This window comes from Melozone crissalis, unplaced genomic scaffold (genome assembly GCF_028551555.1).
Source record: "Melozone crissalis strain CALT ecotype California unplaced genomic scaffold, PUWL_Pcris_2 ptg000019l_1, whole genome shotgun sequence".
NCBI lineage: Eukaryota > Metazoa > Chordata > Aves > Passeriformes > Passerellidae > Melozone > Melozone crissalis.
The window spans coordinates 21,686,939-21,707,096 of NW_026535797.1; the positions used below are offsets into that span (position 1 = coordinate 21,686,939).

The 20,158-nt window shown below is 39.2% G+C and overlaps 1 protein-coding gene across 2 annotated transcripts; it reads left to right on the forward strand.

Moving 5' to 3' along the window:
• On the forward strand, positions 1-18,347 carry SAMD8 (sterile alpha motif domain containing 8). 2 transcript variants are annotated; one of them, XM_054277006.1, is made up of 7 exons: positions 1-69; positions 1,296-1,448; positions 7,679-8,284; positions 10,046-10,141; positions 10,833-10,950; positions 11,749-11,899; positions 12,803-18,347. In XM_054277006.1, exons 3-7 carry the CDS (start codon positions 7,710-7,712, stop codon positions 13,105-13,107), a joined length of 1,245 nt encoding a protein of 414 aa, XP_054132981.1. In that variant the 5' UTR covers positions 1-69; positions 1,296-1,448; positions 7,679-7,709; the 3' UTR covers positions 13,108-18,347. The 2 variants fall into 2 exon arrangements, with proteins under 2 accessions (XP_054132981.1, XP_054132982.1); XM_054277007.1 differs by having other exon boundaries at positions 7,682-8,284.
• The last annotated feature ends 1,811 nt before the right edge of the window (positions 18,348-20,158 follow it).

Genomic DNA, 20,158 nt, shown 5'->3' on the forward strand with positions numbered 1-20,158 from the left:
GGCAGGGCGCGGAGGAGCCGCTGCCGCAGCGCCCAGGGCCGGCGCGGCGGCCCCGCCACTCGGCGGCAGGTGAGGCGGGGCGAGCCGCGGGGCCCTTCCCGGGAGGCCCGGACTGGGGACCCTTCCATCCTTCCTTTCTTCCTTCCTTCCCGCGGGGCCGCCCCGCAGGCTGGAGCCCACCGGGTCCCCATCGCTGCCCCCGCTGCGGCGTCAACCCCAGGGGTGCAGGCGGGCCCCGCGGGTCTCGGGCGAAAGGGCTGCCCCGCCGCAGAGGCTGTGCGGGAAGAGAGCAGCTTCGCCTGCCGGGGGGCGGACGAGCCTCCCGTGCTGTGTGTCCGCGCTGAAATCCGCTCCGCCGTGGTTGGCGCGCCCGCCCGGCCCGGCACATCGCTGGCGAGCGTGAGCGCCCGGCCCGGGAGCACCAGCTGCGCGCTGGGGCCGTGTCGCCGGCGGGCTTCGCGCTGAAGGGGTCAGCCCTTGAGCCCGGCTTTGCCGCTCTCGGGGAACTTTGCCGGCCTCGTTAGGAGAGGCGTGTGTGGAGGTGTGGGACGGCACCAGGGGCCGGGGCCTGCGGACCCTGTGCGGTTTGTTGTGGGGCCTGGGGGCAGAGGGGACCCGTGCGGTTTGTGACTCCCGCGTCAGCCTCCGCAGCGAACAGATCGTTCCTGGAAAAGATGCTTTGTGTCAGTCTTACAGTCAGATAACGAAACGGTTGTACCGGTCAAAATAGATATTCTTGTTACTTTTTTAAATAAAATTGGTGTGTCTTCTGAGGACAAAATGTTCAGTTTTGAATAAAAATGCTGTTGAGTGTGTAGGTTGTGATTATTAAGAAGGCAGCATGGAACAGTGCTGTTACGGGTTTGCATGTGTCCTCTTCGAGTTTCAGGGTTAAATGGTGGGGTCTGCCTGTGGGGAGAGTGTTTATACAAGTTCAGGGCCTGAACATAAAGAAGTTGAAACTGCTGGAACTGTTACCCACTCAGTCTCTTAAATCTATATTACTGATGCATTATGTGGCCTTATTCACTTAGTTATGCTGATTGCTAGTAAAACCCCCCAACACTTCAAAAAGGTAGCTTTTTCCAGCTGCCTAAGTTAATGGAAGAGGCAAATGAAAGGTAGTGTTAATGTTAACGTTTGGAATAAGTTGAAGTGGTCTCATGGTTTTGTATTTGAGGCTTCAGTTTGCAAAATTAATTTTATAAAAATTTTTGATGTGCAGTGCTCATTCTGTGTTGTAAGATGACTTGATGGCAAGATTCAACTTGGTAATGTCTGCTCTGTCTCCACAGAGCTCCCTTGTGCAGCTGGACACGGTGTCTGTGCCACCTCCACAGAGCAGCTGATCATGCTGTGCTCTGGAGTGGCAAGAGCTCAGAAGGCATTTCCTGGCATTTAAGTGCCCCTCCTGTTTGGTAGGGGGTGCATCTTGCTGAATATCAGAGGTAAGGAAATGGCTGTGTCTTTTTCTTCCTTTTGCTTTCTGTGATGTAGAAGAAAGGTGGAACTAACCTGTAGGAGTAGTGTGAAGTGATTTTTATACCAGGTGAAAGGAATTTTGTAAAGTTTTGTAAGGTTTTGTTGTGTAAGTACTGCTTAGATGTGAAGGAAATGTCCTGTACATTTGTAAAGCACAAGAATTTTAAATTATCTTGTTTGCTCTTCTATGTGGTGTTGTTTTTGCTGGCTGGTTGGGGGTTTATTTTAGTAGGATATAAAAATACAGGTTGGCCTAGGAACTGTGATCTTTTGAGTTCTGTGGTATCGCTTTTCTTTATACAGAGCGTGCTTTTGCAGCCCACTTAGCTGGTTGAGGTCCACTAACCATATTACACTGTGTCTGTTTGTTTGATAATCACATGCCTTTTAGAAGTATTTTTATTTCTTCCCTACTTTAATGCATCTAAAATGAGGAAAGCTATTAGATTTTCACTAGACCAGAAAGATCAGATTGTAAATACTTGTGGAGAGTAAGATGAAACATAGTTTCACTTCAGATATTGTTCTGGTATTCATTTGGATGGGGAGTTTGTTCATGTCTTCTCCTATCTCCATTGTAAGATGAGGGTGTGGGAAGAAAAGGGGAGAAAGAAACTTGAGTTGTTACTCCTAAGTTGTATGGGGATAAAGAGCAGCCAACGTTCTGTCACAGAAGGGATACACTACTTGAAACCAGAAGGAAAATATTTGACACTTGATATTTAGCATGTAAAATGTTCAAGAACTTAGTCAAATAGTAGTGAAGTACTGTAAATGGCATCCTAAGATAAGTGGTGGAGTACTTGATCAGTTGTTTAAAAATCACTTGTGTGTGTCTTGAATTATGGCAGTAGTATAAAAATTTGTTTTGTTAGCTGGTTAGTAGATTAGGAGCTGAGCTGCTCTTAGTGTTCACTTGAGTATAACACAACCTGTTTGGCTTAATGAGGTGTGAGAGTCAGGGAGCAGCTTGTATTCTGTTCATTTTGATGTAATATGTAACTGTACTTGGTGCTTCTTAAGACGAACATGTTTAACTTTCAGGACTTTCTGTAGTAGCTGCTGTCACTCTTGCATGGAGGTGTCTCAACAGAAAGACTCTGCTAAGAATATACAGCTAATATTTGATCCACAAGCTGCACTTCAATAAATAACTCTCAAAAAGCTCATCTTCCTTGATGGCTTAAAACCTAAGACTAAGCTAGTTTTACTTTGAGATTTCTTATCTTACCTTCATACATAGCACTAAGACCTCTGAGTACAGTTAAGCTACTGCTGATCATCTCACTTATGATACCAAAGTCACTATTTAAAACTCAATGCAGGTTTTACAGCAATATTTATGCATTTGAAATGATTGTATTCTTGCTTCAGGAAAATGCCATATGTTGTCTCATGGTGGGCATTGTGCTGTGTTCGATCAATTTTATATGTAGTATGGTAGCCATTGTATTTAAAAACTTGAAAAATCATGTATTGTTTTTGCATGTGTTCTTTCTGTCCTTCTGCTTACAAGACACCTCCTGTATTATATGTATCTGGTGGCATTTAGGAAGTAAGGACTAAGCCACTGTATGCTATATGGCAGTGAAATCTTTGGTGCTATTTGCTTTAAATAAGCACTGAAGAATTTAGAGTTTCCAGGAAGAGCAGGTGACAAGCTTCTCATGTAAGTCAGAGTCAGCAGAGTAGCTGAGCCTTGTGCTGCATAACAAGGCAGTGCTGTGTGTTCTTTTTCCAGCACAGCATTGCTAAGTTGGTGTGTGACAGTAGCCTTATTATTGCAGGCTGGCTCAGCACATGTTTTTGTGTAGCTTTTTTGTGCTGGGGAACCAAGGCCACCAACATGGGTGAAGTGGCAGCCTGTGCAGGGAACAGCCTCTCCCCTGACGTGAGGGATGTGCTCCTAGGCCAGCAGACCCAGCGAAGCGGGGCCGAGTTGGGATGGCCTGTTTTCAAACTGCAGCTTGAAACCTTCACACAGAAATGTAGGTTAAATCACTTGAGATCTGGTGGTTGTTCAGCATCCTTCCTAAAATTGCTCTCCAGGATGGTGGGAAATGAATCCAGGGGGAAAAAATCAAGGGGCAAGGCTCTCCCGTGTACCTGAGGACAGGTGGTAAAGCAGTCATGGTGCCAGTAGAGATTTTGCATATGTGTCTAGAATAAACAAAACCAGTCAGCACTCTGCTAACTGCTGCAGACCTAACTAGGTTGTTTAACCCTTAGCTCTGACTGCTCTAATCAAGTTTGCAGCCTAATGTTACTGTGATATTAATGCTGCTTTTCCTTGGCTAGAATAGTGATAAGCAGATTCAACTTCCCACGTTTTTGCCTCAATATACAGTCTCAAAGTCTGTAAGCTAAGAAAGTTAGGGAATTAATGGTTGACTGGCAGCAGTTCAGTAGATGGGAACATGATAGAATCATGGACAATCATGTTGAGGGAGGTTAATTTTCTCTAGGTATACATCTAGGAAATTTTGCTGTCAGCTAGGGTATAGTCAGCCCCTCAGAGGCATCTTATTTCTTAAGATGCCACAGCCAAATTGTAGGAATGTTTATGGCTCACAAAGTAATGTTTTTCTTCTAAAAAGTAAATGTTTATACATATGCAGTTCATATGCATTGTGCTCATGCTGTTAATTGAAAGGCTGGTGCAAGAAAATGGGACACACAACACATACTATTGACAGGCTTGCTAAGTGTTAAGTCACAGTACCAGGAAAATAATCCACTGACTAGCTACAGACATTGCTGATGTCAGGTGAAAAGTATATTTTACCCTCTGACGCTTAGGTCTGTGCTTGCTTTGTGTTACTCATGTGTGTTATTCATCATTAAGTAATGTTACCCATTATTTGGTTCAGTGATAAAACTAGTAATATGGAAGGCAAAGTAGTTTCCAGAGCTGTTTCCTTTCAGAAGAGAGCTGCAGTTATCTAGGGGACTTGGCCTCTGCTGCGTTATTCTTACATAGCAGTCTAGTGGTGTTTTAGTTATGCAGCATTCTTCAGCTTCAAAAAGGAGCAGGAGCAGTTGCACACAGGGCTCTGTACTGTATTCCAGGTGTTCCAATTATTAGGGAGAGTGCCTTTTACCCTTTAAACCACACAAGTGTCACCAATTGAGTAGTCTGAAAGGGAAGGCAGTTTCAGGATTTAAAAAGTTGCTTTGTCATTGAAAAATGAGTTTACCTGTTGCTGTTGAGATGAAATTAGCTACCTGCTCTGTGTAATATTTTAAATTTGTGTTTTGTGGTCATTTCTTTGTCTTTTCCAGTTGGTTAAGTGTACTTTTGTTGACAGTGTTTAAAAACAGAGCAGGTCCTATCAGTTGCATCTTGAGGTTAATGTAGACTTTCTCCCAGGTCCAGCCCATAGTGACCTTTGATGGGTGTGCTGATTCAGTGTTGTAAGGTTACTTTTATTACACCTTTAATAAGGGTTGATTTTTATTCCAGCAATGCCAGATGAAGGAAAACTAGGCTGCTGTTAGGCTACTTGACTTGTAACAAGTGGATAGAATTCTCTTAGGTTAGGGACAGTTTCCTGCCTTTGTCCTCAGAAGCTGCTTTGGTTAGAAGACAGCATCAGTAAGTTGAGTGTGTTTGTGTGGTGAGTTTACATTCACTGCTTTTAGAAAACCCATGATGATTACTATGTTATAAAACTCACTATGATTAACAACTTCTTTTCTTTTCTGTATGTAATCTGTTTTTCTGAGTAAAGAAAGCTGGAAGTTCAGTTTGGCAACTCAAGTTTGTTTATTTTTACTGGATGTTTTGGATTATTATAAGAACAATGTTGACAATACACTCATGTTTTAGATGTTGCTCAGTGGTGCTGACCCTAAGTCAAGGAGTTTTTGATTTTCCCCTGTTCTGCCAGTGAGGAGGGGCAGAAGAAGCTGGTAGAGAGCACAGCCAGGACAGCTGACCTGAACCTGGCCCACAGAACATTCCATACCATGGAATGCCCTGCTTGGTATATAAATGGAGGGGGAAGATTGGCCCAGAGGGGCCAACCACTGCTGGGAAACTGGCTGGACAGAGGTCAGCAGGTGCTGAGCAGTTGTAATGTGCATCATTTGCCTTTCTTGGGTGTTGTTCTTCTCTCTTTTTGTTATTTTCACCGTAATTATTACTGTATTTTACTTTATTACCATTATTAAACTGTTCCTACCTCAACCCCTTGGGTTTGCCTTTTTACAGTTCTCCCCCCCCATCCCACTGCAAGGCGAGTGAGCCAGGACATTTAATCAAATTAAATATCATAATTTATTTCATTAGCTGTGTGACCAAAATAATTATTAGAGTTATTTTTGAGCTACACTTTCAGAAATAGCACAATAACATAAAAATGAGAAAACACCCTTTCATATGGAGAAGGAAGCATATAGCATATGCAGATATTCTAGTAGTTTGGTTTTTTTTTAATTTTGGGCAACTATTTAAATCAAGGTGTTAAAGCTTATATACTTATTGACTGTATATGAAGTATTGAGAAATTTTAGCAATTAATTAAGTACAAGTTTTTAATATACTTTTCATATACAAGTTTTCATCTATTCCTGAGAGAATATCTTCAGATGTATTATGCCCTTAATTATTTTAGAAGGGTAAGTGTGATTTGTGTGCTCATTTTTCTTCTAAAATATTGCTTTTGCACTGCTGGGAAATCTCATTTGGCAAATTGAATCTTTTCTGACATAGTATAAAATACTTTATGGTTCTGTTAGATGAAAGCCAGAAGAAAAAGTTGCATCCAGTAATTATATTAAGAGCACAATAGGTACTGTACCTCCTTAAAAAAAAAGAAGTGAAAAGGAAAGACATTCTGTTTTTGGAGGAGCTGTGCCCCTGAAAAAGATGCAGAACTGTGGTGAATATTCATGATGGATTTGAGTACCAGTTTACTATAGACAGCAGCTAAATAATAGATTAAATACACTGTTTCTTTGCTTTCATTCTGAAAGCCTTGAATGATGTATGTGGCAGTAGAGTATTGTAGTGCCTTGTATTTTCTGAGATTTGGTTGGCATGATTGAAGCATTTTAGTTAATTAGACTGTTTTTTTCGAGTACAAAAGAGCTGTGAAATTGTAGCTCTTTCTTGGATGGTAGCTGTACATGAGCCACCAAATATAAATTATGCACAAATCCATTCTCTACTGCTGTGGGTCTTCAATATTGCATAAACACTTTAGTACTTTTACTTCACTGGTAGCCTGTCAGAGTTCTGTTGTGTTCCACATAATGTCCTGTGGTTAACTTTTTTCTTGGTTGTTTTTCTGGTGACTTGTCACCACCATGTGACTAAAATGTTGCTGAGCTGACTCTCCTTCCTTCATGAAATATTCTAGAGTCAGGAACACAATTATTGAGAAATCTGTATGAAGAGAATACCTCTCTTCTGTTTTTGGTGTGTTACTATGCTATCTATTACCACATCCATTTAAAAAATGCTTTGAAGCTTAAACCAGTACTTAATTTCTAGTAATGCTATTTTTGAAAGCTGAGTATTTTAAAGGATTCACAATTCAGTAAGTATCTATCTTAATTATTGAGATCAAACAAAGAAATAGGATTGTTGTACCATCATCATACAACTAGCATACTTCAGTTCAATAGTGTTGCAGATATCTAGACTTAGGTTTACTTGGAAGGAGTGGGGGAATGTCATGTCATCAAAGCTTCAGTAGTATTTTAAAACAGTGGGATATATTGGACTGTATTGAAATGTATTATTTCAGCTTTAATTCAGTTTTGTGTGTTTGCTGGCTGTACTTCCTCGTGTAGTTGATGAACTGCAAACAGTGGAAAAGTCTAATGATTAAGCTGGTATTTAAAGAGTAGTATTTGATTTTCATTGCCTAATGTAATTAACAAAGCAGGATTTATTTATTTATTTGCAACAATATTAGAACAGTATACTGGATATGTCTAGGAAATATTCTGCTTCTTGGAAACTTTAGGTTTCTATTTAGGAGCAAATAAGATAATCTTAATTTAGATTTCTAAGGCAAGTATTACAAAAAAGCATTGCATACTTGCCTTAGAAATTAGGTCTGTTTTTTAGCTATCTCTTATGTAAAATGTCTTGGGCTAATTGAGCATCTGAAATGGCACAAGAGACGCTGGCATTTCAGTGGTGTGTGTTGAACACTCTGGTGTTGTGTCTCTCCTGGCTGTGCAGCAGGCGAGCGTGAGTGGCGGATCAGGGCAGGATGGCGGGCAGTTCCCAGCTCTGCATTCGGCGCTGGACCACCAAGAACGTGGCCAGGTGGCTGAAGGAGGAAGGCTTCTGTGAGTACGTGGATCTTTTGTGCAACAGACACAGGCTGGATGGAATTACCCTGCTGACACTTACTGAGTATGACTTGCGATCTCCTCCTCTGGAAATCAAGATCTTGGGGGATATCAAGAGGCTGATGTTGTCCATACGCAAACTGCAGAAGCAGCACGTTGATGTCCTGGAAGAGCTGGGTTACACCAGCGATGGTCATGCTGGCACGGTGTGCCCAGCTGGTTCACTACAGGGGGGAGATTGGTTTTGTAATGGTGAGGTACCTCGGGACTATGATGGACCAATGACCGACTTGAATGGTGATCAGTATCAATATGCAAACGGAAAAAACAAACATGCCACACGAAGACTGGACCCAGAGTACTGGAAGACAGTTTTAAGTTGTGTGTATGTCTTCATAGTGTTTGGCTTTACATCATTTGTCATGGTGATAGTACATGAGCGAGTACCTGACATGCAAACATATCCACCTCTGCCGGACATATTTCTAGATAGGTAAGACATTTTCTTTCTAAACACAATAGTAATGTGATGGTTAAAATACAGGCTGTCCTTTATCTGTTTTCAAAGTCTCATATGCTCTTGAAGGAAGTTTCATGTGCTCTAGAAATGCCTCTGCAAAACAGTAATAAAAGTCTAGTAAGTCCTTCTGCTAAAAGAAATGTGGATCAGGTAGATGCAGAGATTTGGGTTTAGGGGAAAATAAATTGAGCTGTTGTTCTAGCTAGTTTATATTTAGTTTTACATCTTAAACTCATTACAACACAGAAATTACTTTGTCCATCCTTGCATTCTGGTAAAAAGCGTGATGGTCAGCTGGCATAGATATGCAGCCATATGCATTTTCTGAAATCCAGTTTCTGCCATGGAGCTTAACGTGTCTAGATATTAAAAAACTTTGGATGAAGGAATGTTTTGATCTGTGAGTGAGCAAGAAAACTGAAAGGGAACAGCATTGGTACTGTATTTTTACTGCCTTCCCACTGTCAGCTTGCTGAAGATGGTCTAGAGAAACTCAAGTTGAATGAAAAGACCAGCATCTCTTAACAGGTTATTAAACCACTGTTGTGACTTATGCAGTACCTGCTCATTTTTTTAAAGAAACTATTTCACTTCAGGCAAAGAAGAGACACATGGCAAAGGTCGAATTCTAGTCATTGACAACACGTTTAATAGAGAATAAATGTTCCCTTTGAGAAAGAGCACTTGCACCATGGAGAACTAAACTGCCTAGGGAGTTTTAAAAAATGAGCTAAACTGTTATAAAGTTTAGCCTTTGTGATCTTCCTATTCTTGCCAGTAATTTCCATTTTCATTTATGGCTTTCAAGAAGTCAGTAAGACTCTAATCTTTTGAATAAGAGTGCAGAATCCTCCATAAATGTATGTATAACTCATCAAGGACAGACCACATCCAGCAGAGTGGAAGAGGGCGGAGAGAACAGGAGCTGTGGCATTATTGGATTTTGTTCCCAGGGTGCTCCCTGGGTATTCAGTGTGCAGGAGGATGGGGGAGGCCAGAAAGCAGCAGCTCACAGAACAGTGACAGAGGATTACTACAAAGCTCATGTTTGAGTGGTGCTTTGCTACCCCTTTGTATCAGGGGAAGCACAAAAGTACAAGGAGCAGCCTCTTGAAATCTGTTGTTCTGTATTTTGGCAACTGAAGAGTGGAAATTGTTACTGGTGCCTTATGAGTGCAAGAAGGTCTTAGATCTTTTGACAGGGAAGGCTGAAATGTTTTAATATAGTGATTATTACTGAAGTTTTGAAAACAATTTTTATTTTCCCTGATACTTTTCTGTGCAGTTCTGCTTCATTACGAGTGTTTAATGTTTTTGGCCTTGCAGCATTTAATTCATTGCATTGACATGGCATTCTTGCAAGCATAAGCAGCATAATTGACATGATGCAAGTTTTTGTCTGAATGAAAAAGGTTGTTGTGAAACAATAGTGGAGGAACACATCCTGTTAGTATGTCACATGTGAATTAAGAGAGCATACTAGAGATTTTCCCTTAGTGAAATGTGTGGAAACTGAAAGCACATTATTAGGAAGGAGATAACATAACTGAATATATTTCAAATGCTATATTTCATTCAGTCTAACAAAAGTATTTTTTACTGTAGTTTATACTGTTGTGAGATGAATGCAAATAAGTTTTGAAGTTAGAACCTCACATGCCCTTATTTTCAATACCAAGACTAGGAAAAAAATTAAGCCTTTGTATTAACTTTCTGCTTTGTCTTTTTTTTTAGCGTCCCTAGGATACCATGGGCTTTTGCTATGACTGAAGTATGTGGTGTAATTCTTTGCTACATTTGGCTCTTGGTTCTTCTGCTTCACAAACACAGGTAGATTTTATAAAATCCAAATTAACTGCTCCTTTGATGCAGAGAAAAGACCACAACAAGAATTTATTATGATTGTTTAAGAAGTTCCATTCTGTAAGAATCTTGTCAACTCCTAGTATGTCTCTGTTAAAATGGATTAGGGAGGATTTCATCAAGATTGATGGCTTGTGAATCTTTCAAAGGAGTAATCTGAATTCACCTTTCTACCATATTTATAAGTAATTTCCTTCAGAACATAGGTATTTCAGAGAGTTGTCAGTATATACACTCATGCTCTAACAGCTTTGTATATAAGAAAGTGCCACAGGAATGAATTACCACAGGATGTCTGAGCCAGCCTGGCAATTTGCTTTCACAGAGGGATAGAAAATGCTTTTGTGTGCATATGTATCTTAAGTTAAATTTTCACTGGTTCATTGATTTTACCAGTTTGCCAACAGAAGGTATGAGTGCCAAAGCTAGCATGGGAGTAGCTGCAGAGTGGAGCTGTACCTTTTGGTGACAGTAAGCTTGCTACAATGTCTCACCCTGCCATGTGGAGCCTTATTTTTACAGTACTACTTAATTGGGAAAAAAAAATTGTTGTGAAACTTGCAGTGATGATGTCAGGACTTAATGGGATTAAGTTGGGGTGAGGTGGAATGTTTCTATCATAACTTCCCTGATCTCAGTTCCTGTGTACTTTTCCCAGATCCATTCTGCTGCGCAGGCTGTGCAGCCTCATGGGGACAGTGTTTCTATTACGCTGCATTACAATGTTTGTTACCTCACTCTCTGTGCCAGGACAGCACTTGCAGTGTACTGGAAAGGTAAAAACTTCAAGTGCTTTACATTATTTTTCCTGTTTCTTTTTGGAAAAAAATACTTAAGACATGATTAAGCTTGTTGCAACCATAGTGTTAGATGTGTGTTTTTAAGAACATCATATTTCTCTCCTGTTCCCTTGTCCTTGCATTAACTGCCATAGGCAGGCAAACATCCCTAGGGATCCTAGAAGCACTTGCCACTCTGGAGAGTATATGGTTATTTGGGGAAAGTTGTTCAGAATGTTTCACACTGTAAAACAGAGAAATTCAAAGAGGTGTGTGCACTTAAGCTACTAAATTCATAAAGAAAGACTGAAAGGAAAGTAATCGTTTCTCTGTCTTGTTGGTTGCATGGTTTTGGAAAAAACCCCAACAAACTATTATTATTTCACCCCTTCTCAGAAGGGATATTCTTAGAATGTGGGATTTTATGGTTTCATCCTAACTTTTAGTTAGGAGAGGTTTGAACTAAACAAATGGAAAGCTTGATAAGGATACATTTGGGAGACTGAACACATTCAAAAAAAGGTGGCAGGCTCTGTGGGTAAATCACTTGCAACAAAATACTTGATCTAAATTCCAGTATTCATAAGAGGTATGATGAATGCAATTAGTAATTGCAGTTACTAATGTGACTCATTGCCACAGTGAAATCCAAAGATGTGTAACCTGCATTTTAATAAAAGACACAACCTGATAAATAGTATTAAACAAACATAGTGCAGTACAGCTCACTTTAGGGATCTACTGTTTGGGCCGTGGAGTTGGAACTTAATAAAGGTTAATATCACTGTTTTGCAGTTGTATGGCAATGTTTGGGCCAAACTCCAGCGGGCATTTGCAATTTGGAGTGGCTTTGGAATGACTCTGACTGGAGTGCATACATGTGGAGATTACATGTTCAGTGGTCACACTGTCGTCCTGACCATGCTCAACTTCTTTGTCACAGAATGTGAGTACAGAGTGTCAATACTCAAATGTCCCTAAGAGTATGTACAGAGGTGTGAGAGTGTAAACATTTGAATGTCCTTAAGTATTAAGAATAGCTGCTCCTTGACCTTCTCAAAAAGTTCAAAGTGTAACATTTAAGCAAACAAATACAAATTCAGATTGCTGTTCTCTTTCTCAAGTTTGTGACAGCCAAGTCACAGTGAGGAAAGGAACACCACCTCCTTCCATGGGGGAATGAATAAGGCACTTTTCAATGGACATGTGAGCCAAGAAATTAGAAAGGCTTCCTGGCTTGCTGCTGGGAGAATACTTGGGAAGATACTTAGGGGTGTCTGTTACTCTTCCCTTCCCTAGGTACCTGCCACTGGCTCCTGCCAGCCAAAACCTGGCTAGTTTTCTGTACATTTAGTATAATCCATAAAGCCAAGCACCAAACCCCATGGCAAGTGAGAATATATGAAACAGCAGTACCCTTCTGTAAACACCAACAGGGATTTGATACATGTTACAGCAAGCAAAGATAATTCGTTTGAGTTCAGCTGTGATGTAATGACTGCAATCACAGTAATGCAGCTTTCATTACATCTTCCTCCTTGTAACATAGGAAAGACATGATTTTTATTAAAAAGTTGGTTGAACAAAGAATTCTGATTTGCAGAGTGCTAAACCATTTGAGGATGCTCTTGTTAATCCAGAAATGCATTTGTAAATGAAGTCATGAACTGATAGACATATATAACTTTTGTGGTTGCTTTTGTTGGATTTATTGGACCTGTATACAACATTTTTGAATGAAGAGAATAACTTCATCTTGTTTTTGGATGAAAAATCTGTATAAAAGTTTGGAATGTCTGGGCCTGCATTTTGAGACAGTCAAGGTTAATCACTTTCTGTTTTCTCCTAGATACGCCAAGGAGCTGGAACTTCTTGCACACCTTGTCCTGGGTCCTGAATCTCTTTGGAATCTTCTTCATTTTGGCTGCACATGAACATTATTCTATAGATGTCTTCATTGCCTTTTACATCACGACAAGGCTCTTTTTGTATTACCATACATTGGCTAACACTAGAGCATATCATCAGAGTAGGAGGGCAAGGATATGGTTTCCTATGTTTTCTTTTTTTGAATGCAATGTCAATGGTACTGTTCCCAATGAGTATTGCTGGCCCTTTTCAAAACCTACTATACTAAAAAGATTAATTGGTTGAAGACTGTGTGGGTCAGTTCAGATTTTTATGAAGCATTATGACTAAGGTCCTACAAGGCTAGCTACAAGGGGCAAGTCAAGTAACATTTTTCACTCCATGATCTCCTCCTTGCCTTGTTTCTTGGATTTTTAGTCATAAAATGGGGTTTCCATACTTTATAGGGATGTGTTTTGTTTTCTCCTTGTGAAAACAGAAAACAATGCAGGGATGGGTAAAGGCTATCAGTGAAGCATGAATATAAACCAGAATACTGTTACCCTTGGCAAGGTTCTGTGTGAATGTTTATGGAACATTAACCTGAAATATGTATTGAATATAACACACCCTTTACAGGTCCAGATAATCTTTGTTACCCGAGTGCCAGCCTTTACATATACTGACAAAAAATTTAAAACTTTATAAAGCCTTTCTTTGAAAGCAGTCATACATGTAATTTTTAAAACAAACTGTGTATATTTAAAAATTGAGGAGGTCTGTGTCATAATGAAGAAAACAGTATAGTTCCATGCTGAGAGGGTCTCTTAACTGTTAAATTACAAGTCTTGACAGCATAAATGGTCTGCATACAGGTTGCCAAAAGTGAAGGTCTGCCTTGTGGCTGTGCAGTGATGATATTTTTTTAAATGAGAACTTATTTAGTCTAGTCTATCAGTTGTCTGTATGGTTGTTCTAGCACTTGAAAGTTTTCCCTTTTCTGTTTAAATGAGTTACAGTAAGTGGAACATCCACTGGAAGTAAACTTAGCTTTAGTGAGTTTAAAGCCACAAAGTAACTTTTGTGTGGTCTTAATTGCTTTATACCCAAACTCATGCATGCTTTTCAGGAGCAGTTCTTTAATGTTGGGAAAAAAGAACAGTTGTCTTCGTGTATATTACTGTCCTGTAAATGGATGGGGAAATGCATGTAGTAACTCTTTCAGGAATAGTAATAATAGTGAGTATTGGAAATAGTGCTCATGTTGATGTATGTTTTAGCACTCTGGTGTCAACAATATGGTGACTATCTCTGGATATATATATGCACAGTATGTTTGGTTATATATATAAACACACAGTATATGTTTTTCTAACAACTATGAAAAGAGGCTAGTTCTTAATTTAAGTTGCTCATTTACTACCCTGAAAGATACCATAAACAGCTGAGTTTTGCTTGTTGAAAAAAACCAAACCACAACCCACAATAAAACATCTCCCAAAACCTCAAAGCAACACTCAGTCCATAATGCATGAGCAGGGTCACACAAGGGTTGCTGGTCTCTTGGGCAGTGGATTGTAAGGGGACAATACTAATGTTGTCTGTAGAGCCTTGAAATTACATTTGTGCTAATGAAAACTGATAGGTACAAAATCATAAAAATGGCATAGACATTTTAATTTGATTATTGCAAGTTCAAATGTGCAAATGTAGTGTAAGTCAGCTTTAGAAAGTTACACAAATAATTCCCAGCTTGGTACAAGCTGACTTAATGGGCACTTTGTACTTGTGTGTGCACAGAAATGAATCCATTTGGAATTTGCAAGGTTTTGTGTTTGGAGGCTTGTAACCTACTGTGGGCTACTCCTTGCTGTATTGTGTTCCTTTTATATACCTTGATTGTAATAACTTGACTACCTTACACTCTTCATGGTATATATTATTTTTGTAACTTAATTTAGCTCCTATTCCACAGAAAAATTATGCATCTTGGAGTATCTCTGTCAACTGTAATGAGCACATGTACACTGTACTATTACAGAGATTTTTTATATTTATAACATTCCAGTTTTTAGCAAAATTGCAGATTTAATAATATATTGTTCAATCTACCATAACCTGATGGCTTTTGCCATCCAAATTGGGGGAGTATGCTTACACTTAAAAAAAAGGAGAAAATATTCTGAAAGATTTAAAGACTTGCCATTTGCTGCTCTTAACTTTCTGATTTCAGAAAGGCAATTTGAACATTCCTCTTGAGACTTTATAATGAAAGAGCTCTATTTGTTAACTTATATTTGCCTTTGCAATGCACACAGTTATGAGTGCTGTTTTTCTAAACTCTAGGAAACATCTGTTCTCAGGATGTGCAAGATTGTAATCTGAGTTATATGGAGAGGCATGCAATTAAACTTGCAAAGCAGTTGATTCTGAAAATAACCATTTGAGTAGTAACTGGCATAACTGCATCTAAACTGAAATACTATTCTGCAACTTACACATGCAGGAGAATTTTCAACTACAGCCCAGTGTAACAATGTTTACAGAAAGTAAAGCTATCATTTCAATTTTTCTTTTTGTAATGAAGTTCATATACATTGAAACGTAAGGATTCTTTGTTCTAATTTAATTTTCAAATTCCTTTAAGTAAATTGTGTTTTAAATCAGCCTTGTCTATCATTGTTTTTTAAAAGAAGCTTGTTCTTTTGTGCTGTTTCCCTTGATGCTAGATACCTAAGTGCAGGATAACTAATATAAAATGGTTGGTTTTGTTAGCAATGGAGTGGATTGAAACATTGTCAGGGTAATTGTCCTCTGCTGTTTTGGAAGTTCATTGTGTCTGTCTGTAAACATGCAAGAGGAAAGCTTGAAGGTGATAGAAGACAGAAAAATGTGATCTTGCTTGCAAGAGGGCAGAAGTCAGTCTGTAAGGTTGGGAATGTAAGTTTATTGTTAATTAGATGGAAACAAGTTGCAGGTAACTGATAGGTTTAACATTTTGTACCTCCTTGTGAGTCAGTGTTTTAAAAGCATTTTGCTGCTTCTGTTGCTGACAAACACTTCAAAGTAAAGGCAGCAGAGCACCTTGGGCCTTGGATTTATTGCTTAGTATGTTCAGGGATGTCTTCCTTTATGTTCACATGCCACCACTGCTCTCCTTTCACGTGTTGCACCTCTTTTGTGCTAAGTTGTCTTCTGTGGTCTGTGTGAGTGCCCACATAATCTGAACCCAGAATAATTAATTAATTACTGTGTAATGCCAGCAAGTGCAAGTGTCTCAACAACATTAGTACTACAGAGTGCACAAATGAATCAAGTAGCAAAGTCTGAAATTAGTAACCATATATACAAAAGAAGGGGAGGGTCACTTTTTTTTGCTAGCTTAGCAAATTTAGTAATATTTGAGACTTGGCAATAGGGTTGAGCTCTTCCTAATAAGTTTGGGGATATTTGTGCACATACCTGCAAATGATAGACACACCGGCTCTTCCCCCATCCTTTTTCTTTGATTTATTTGTACCTTATGACACAGATAGCTTTCCTAAACCTTTTGCCTTTAATTTTTCATTTCTGAAAGATCCCTAAAGTGGGTTATGACATTGCACCTGCACAGAATTAGACCTTTATAGATGTGGTTTTTAACAAATTCTGATTACACTGACAAAAACTTATGAAAGGATCTTTAAGCAAGGTTCTCCAGCTGATCTTGAACAATGCTATAGAAAGCTTCCATATATGCAATTTATCTGCATGTCCAGTGGCAAACATGGTAACACACAAAGTGTCACTACAGAAATGTAGATAGGCCTGAAGTATTTAAATGTCCAAGACTAGCAAGAATTAGATCCCATAAGTGCACTGCTTGACTTGTATGCTTAACTTCAAGCAAATTACTAAATACTCTTGACTTCAGAGAGTGTTACCATTTTAGTTTAAACATATTTTGGATAAGGCCCAGTGCATACTGTGTGGTATCCTCCTACAGTAATGGGAATAGGTAATGTCACTTTCTTTTGGATTTTCTCTGATGTGTCCCCTCCTATCTACTGGAGAAGAAAACATTCCAATTTCAAAGAAATTTCTACTTAACTGGGTTCTGAAAGAAGAAACTGTCAAAACCCAAAAGAATGAATACAACCTTGATAATTACATTACTTTAAGAAGCAATGGTCAGTTAAATTATTTGGGGGCAAAAAGTTATTTTTGATACAAGCATGTTAAATAATGTTATTTAGAATTACTGAAACCCTCTAAGGAGGATAAAAGCACAGGTTCCTATAATCTTCTTTTCTGTACAGTTGTATCTTGTGTAGTGCCAAAAAGAGAGTAAAGAGGAAGGAGTTGGGCTCAGACACCAGTAAAAGTGTTTTGCAGCAGTTAATACCTCCTTGCTTTTTAACCATTGCCTGCATGCTTAGTGCTAGACTTGTCCATTACTGTTTAGCTAGTTGTCTGATGTATGAAAGCCCTTTTGGTTTTTAAACATCAGTCATGGGAAAAAACAAAAAAAAACCAACAACAAAAAACCCAAACAGTAGATGTTATGGACCTAGAGTGTTACAAAAGGAATGTAAACCAACTGTGATAGTTTTTCATCATGTCCATGTAGTTCCTACTGAAGAGTTAGGGAGGATTTGCAGTAATCTACAGACAGTACAGATTCTATTTTTTAACCTTTTTAGAAATCTGACCTGTAACTGCAGATACCAGCATAGTCTTTCCAAGAGAGAAGTATATTTGACAGAAGTCCTAGCAGTGAGACAGCTTACCCTCTGAATTATTTTGTGCATTAGACTTCAACAATAAGAGTTAATTGATAGACCACTGGTTTATAAAATTATAAAATACAAATATTTCTGATTTATCTTTGACCTTGTCACTATTCTAATTGAAACAGTATTCCTGGGGGAAAAAAAGTTCTTTGGAGTGAACCTACTGATGTCTCGTTCATTATATGAAGAAAACCACAAAAAACCCTTACAACTCCTCAAAAACTACAGTATTGAACCTATTGAACACTGAACCTTCCATATAGCAGTATCCTGCAGACTTAGCACTCGTGTCCTAACAAATTTGCAGTGAGTATTATGTACATAATTCAGTGACATGCACATTTAAAAAGCCAGTTTGTAATAAGTGTGTGAGAACTTAAGGTGATAAATGTGGAGCACAATAACCTGACTTATTGGCCCTGACTGTGTAGTTAGAAAGACTAACTGTAACTTAGTTTTGCTCTTTCAATTCACTTTTGTCAAAAAAGAAGAAATGTTGTCAAATTTGAGAAACCACAAACTGCATTCTGCATGGTACTTAAAAAGGATGTGGAAGCCTGGCTTTTCACATGGATCTGTTACTTCAGTTTTGTCCTGACTGAGAAAATAGTGTTATCTAATGGCTAGAAGGTATGCCAGTGAAGTGTAGAATACTGTAAATAAGTAAATATTGTTTTGATTCTAAACTCAGATTGAATTAATATATTGTTTTATATCTTTGTTGTGTTAAACATATTTAAAAATACTAAAATAAAATATTTGAAAGATGACAAATGCTTGATGTATTTTATATGCAAAATGATGGCTCATTGTTAGCACTGTGACTGTGAAAGTATTCCTGAGCACAGGTGTGATGGTGTTATGAGGTTTTGCTTCAGTATGGAAGTAAGTCATGCTGACAAAATATAATTGGCACATGCTGTGGGAATTGGTTATAAGTATGTGCATACACTTCAAATCATTACTGGAGAAGTAACTGTTCTGGGTGATGCAGGAATTGTAGGTTTGCAGCTATGGTCTTAAGTTTTCAGCTACCTGTAAGGGGTTTGCTTTTTCTTTTGGCACTGATCTGTGAGAGATTCTGGTAAAATTGCAGGTTTTCCCTGGACCAGGGAAACAGCTGCCAAATACTAAATTCTTGTTGCTGTCAAAATTGTACTGAAGTTTGATACTAGGGTAGGATAGGTACTTACTGGACTATTCATAGAAATGATTTGATGTGGGCAAAATATCGACAGCCAATTTGGTAAAAGTTCTGTTTTTTTCTAATAGTGCCATCAGTTTATCAAAAGGTTCTTTTCAAGTTCTAATGCCACAGAATGCAAGATTAATTTGAAAGAGGCAATGCTTTTCAAACAAGGATTCATCATTCAATTTAAATATTTTTAAAAAACCACTTTTTTACTCCCTCACTCTGCTACATGAAGTCATCAAAACTGAGTCTGTCTCTTGATCACTGACAGATTCTCAAGTACTGTAATTGGAGGTTAACAGCCCTAAAAAGAAAGAGGCAGAAGGAAGGAAGAAGAGAAAACAGCAGGCAGCAAGTTTGTTCTTCTTAGAGTAACACTGAAGAAGGGTCTTTAGGCAATGTAGGGAATAACAATTCATAAATATTGTGAAGGAGAGTGGACAATGAAGCTTGTGTGGAGTACAAAAAATATTCAAGAGGTGCTGTCCACTAAGGGATCTCTGATGTGTGAATGGAAGCTCCAGAAAGGGGCTGATAACACTACCCTGCAATTTTGCTGTATTTACAACTTCATTAAAAGTCTCATCACAAAGGCCCCTTCCAGAGTTTTTGTATTCAAATTATTTCATGATGTTAGGGGTTTGTGGGGTATTTTTGGCAAAGTTAAGTAGATAAGACTTCTGTATCCTAATGGCACTTCAAAAAAGGTTCCTTAGTGGTTTTTTTAGTACTGCAGGGAAGTTTGTAATACTGAATCTGTACAGAACAATAACCTGATGTGACTGTTGTTTACATAGGCTGTCCTGTGACACATCATAAGAACTTCTGTGCATGATTCTGCCAGGAATACAATGAGTAGTGTTGAGCCCATCCTCCCCTGCTCCAAGCTAGGACCCAAGCTGCATTTTGTGTTATGGCAGAAGGTAAAGGGAGCACGTCCTGCTGTGCTGGAGGAGCAGGATTGTGGCAGCACTGGGCTCCAAAGGGCCTTTCATAGGCACACCTGAATTTCGTTTGCTCCAAGTGGCAGTTTGACCTACAAATGAGCCCAAGTTATGAAGAGAGAAGGCAGCAATAAAAACATAAAGCACAAGCTTCATCTTCTGTAAAACCACAAATGTTCTTTTGCTTCAGGCTCCAGCCAAGCTGTAGTCAGTGCCCAGACTAGGCCTGAGTTCTTGCAGTTGCTTTCCAGTGAGTCCCAGTGTGTCTTGGCAAGCTCTGCCTTCTTTTGTAAGACACTGACCAGGCTGTGGAGGATGGTGCCTTAGCTCAGTGTCCTGCTGAGTGATTTGAAGCTCTCCTGCTCCCACACCAGCAAACAGCACTGCAGGGCGCTGTGGGGCACTGCTCAATACCAGTGCTCCTCAAAAGACAGCAAAGTTTGTTAGCA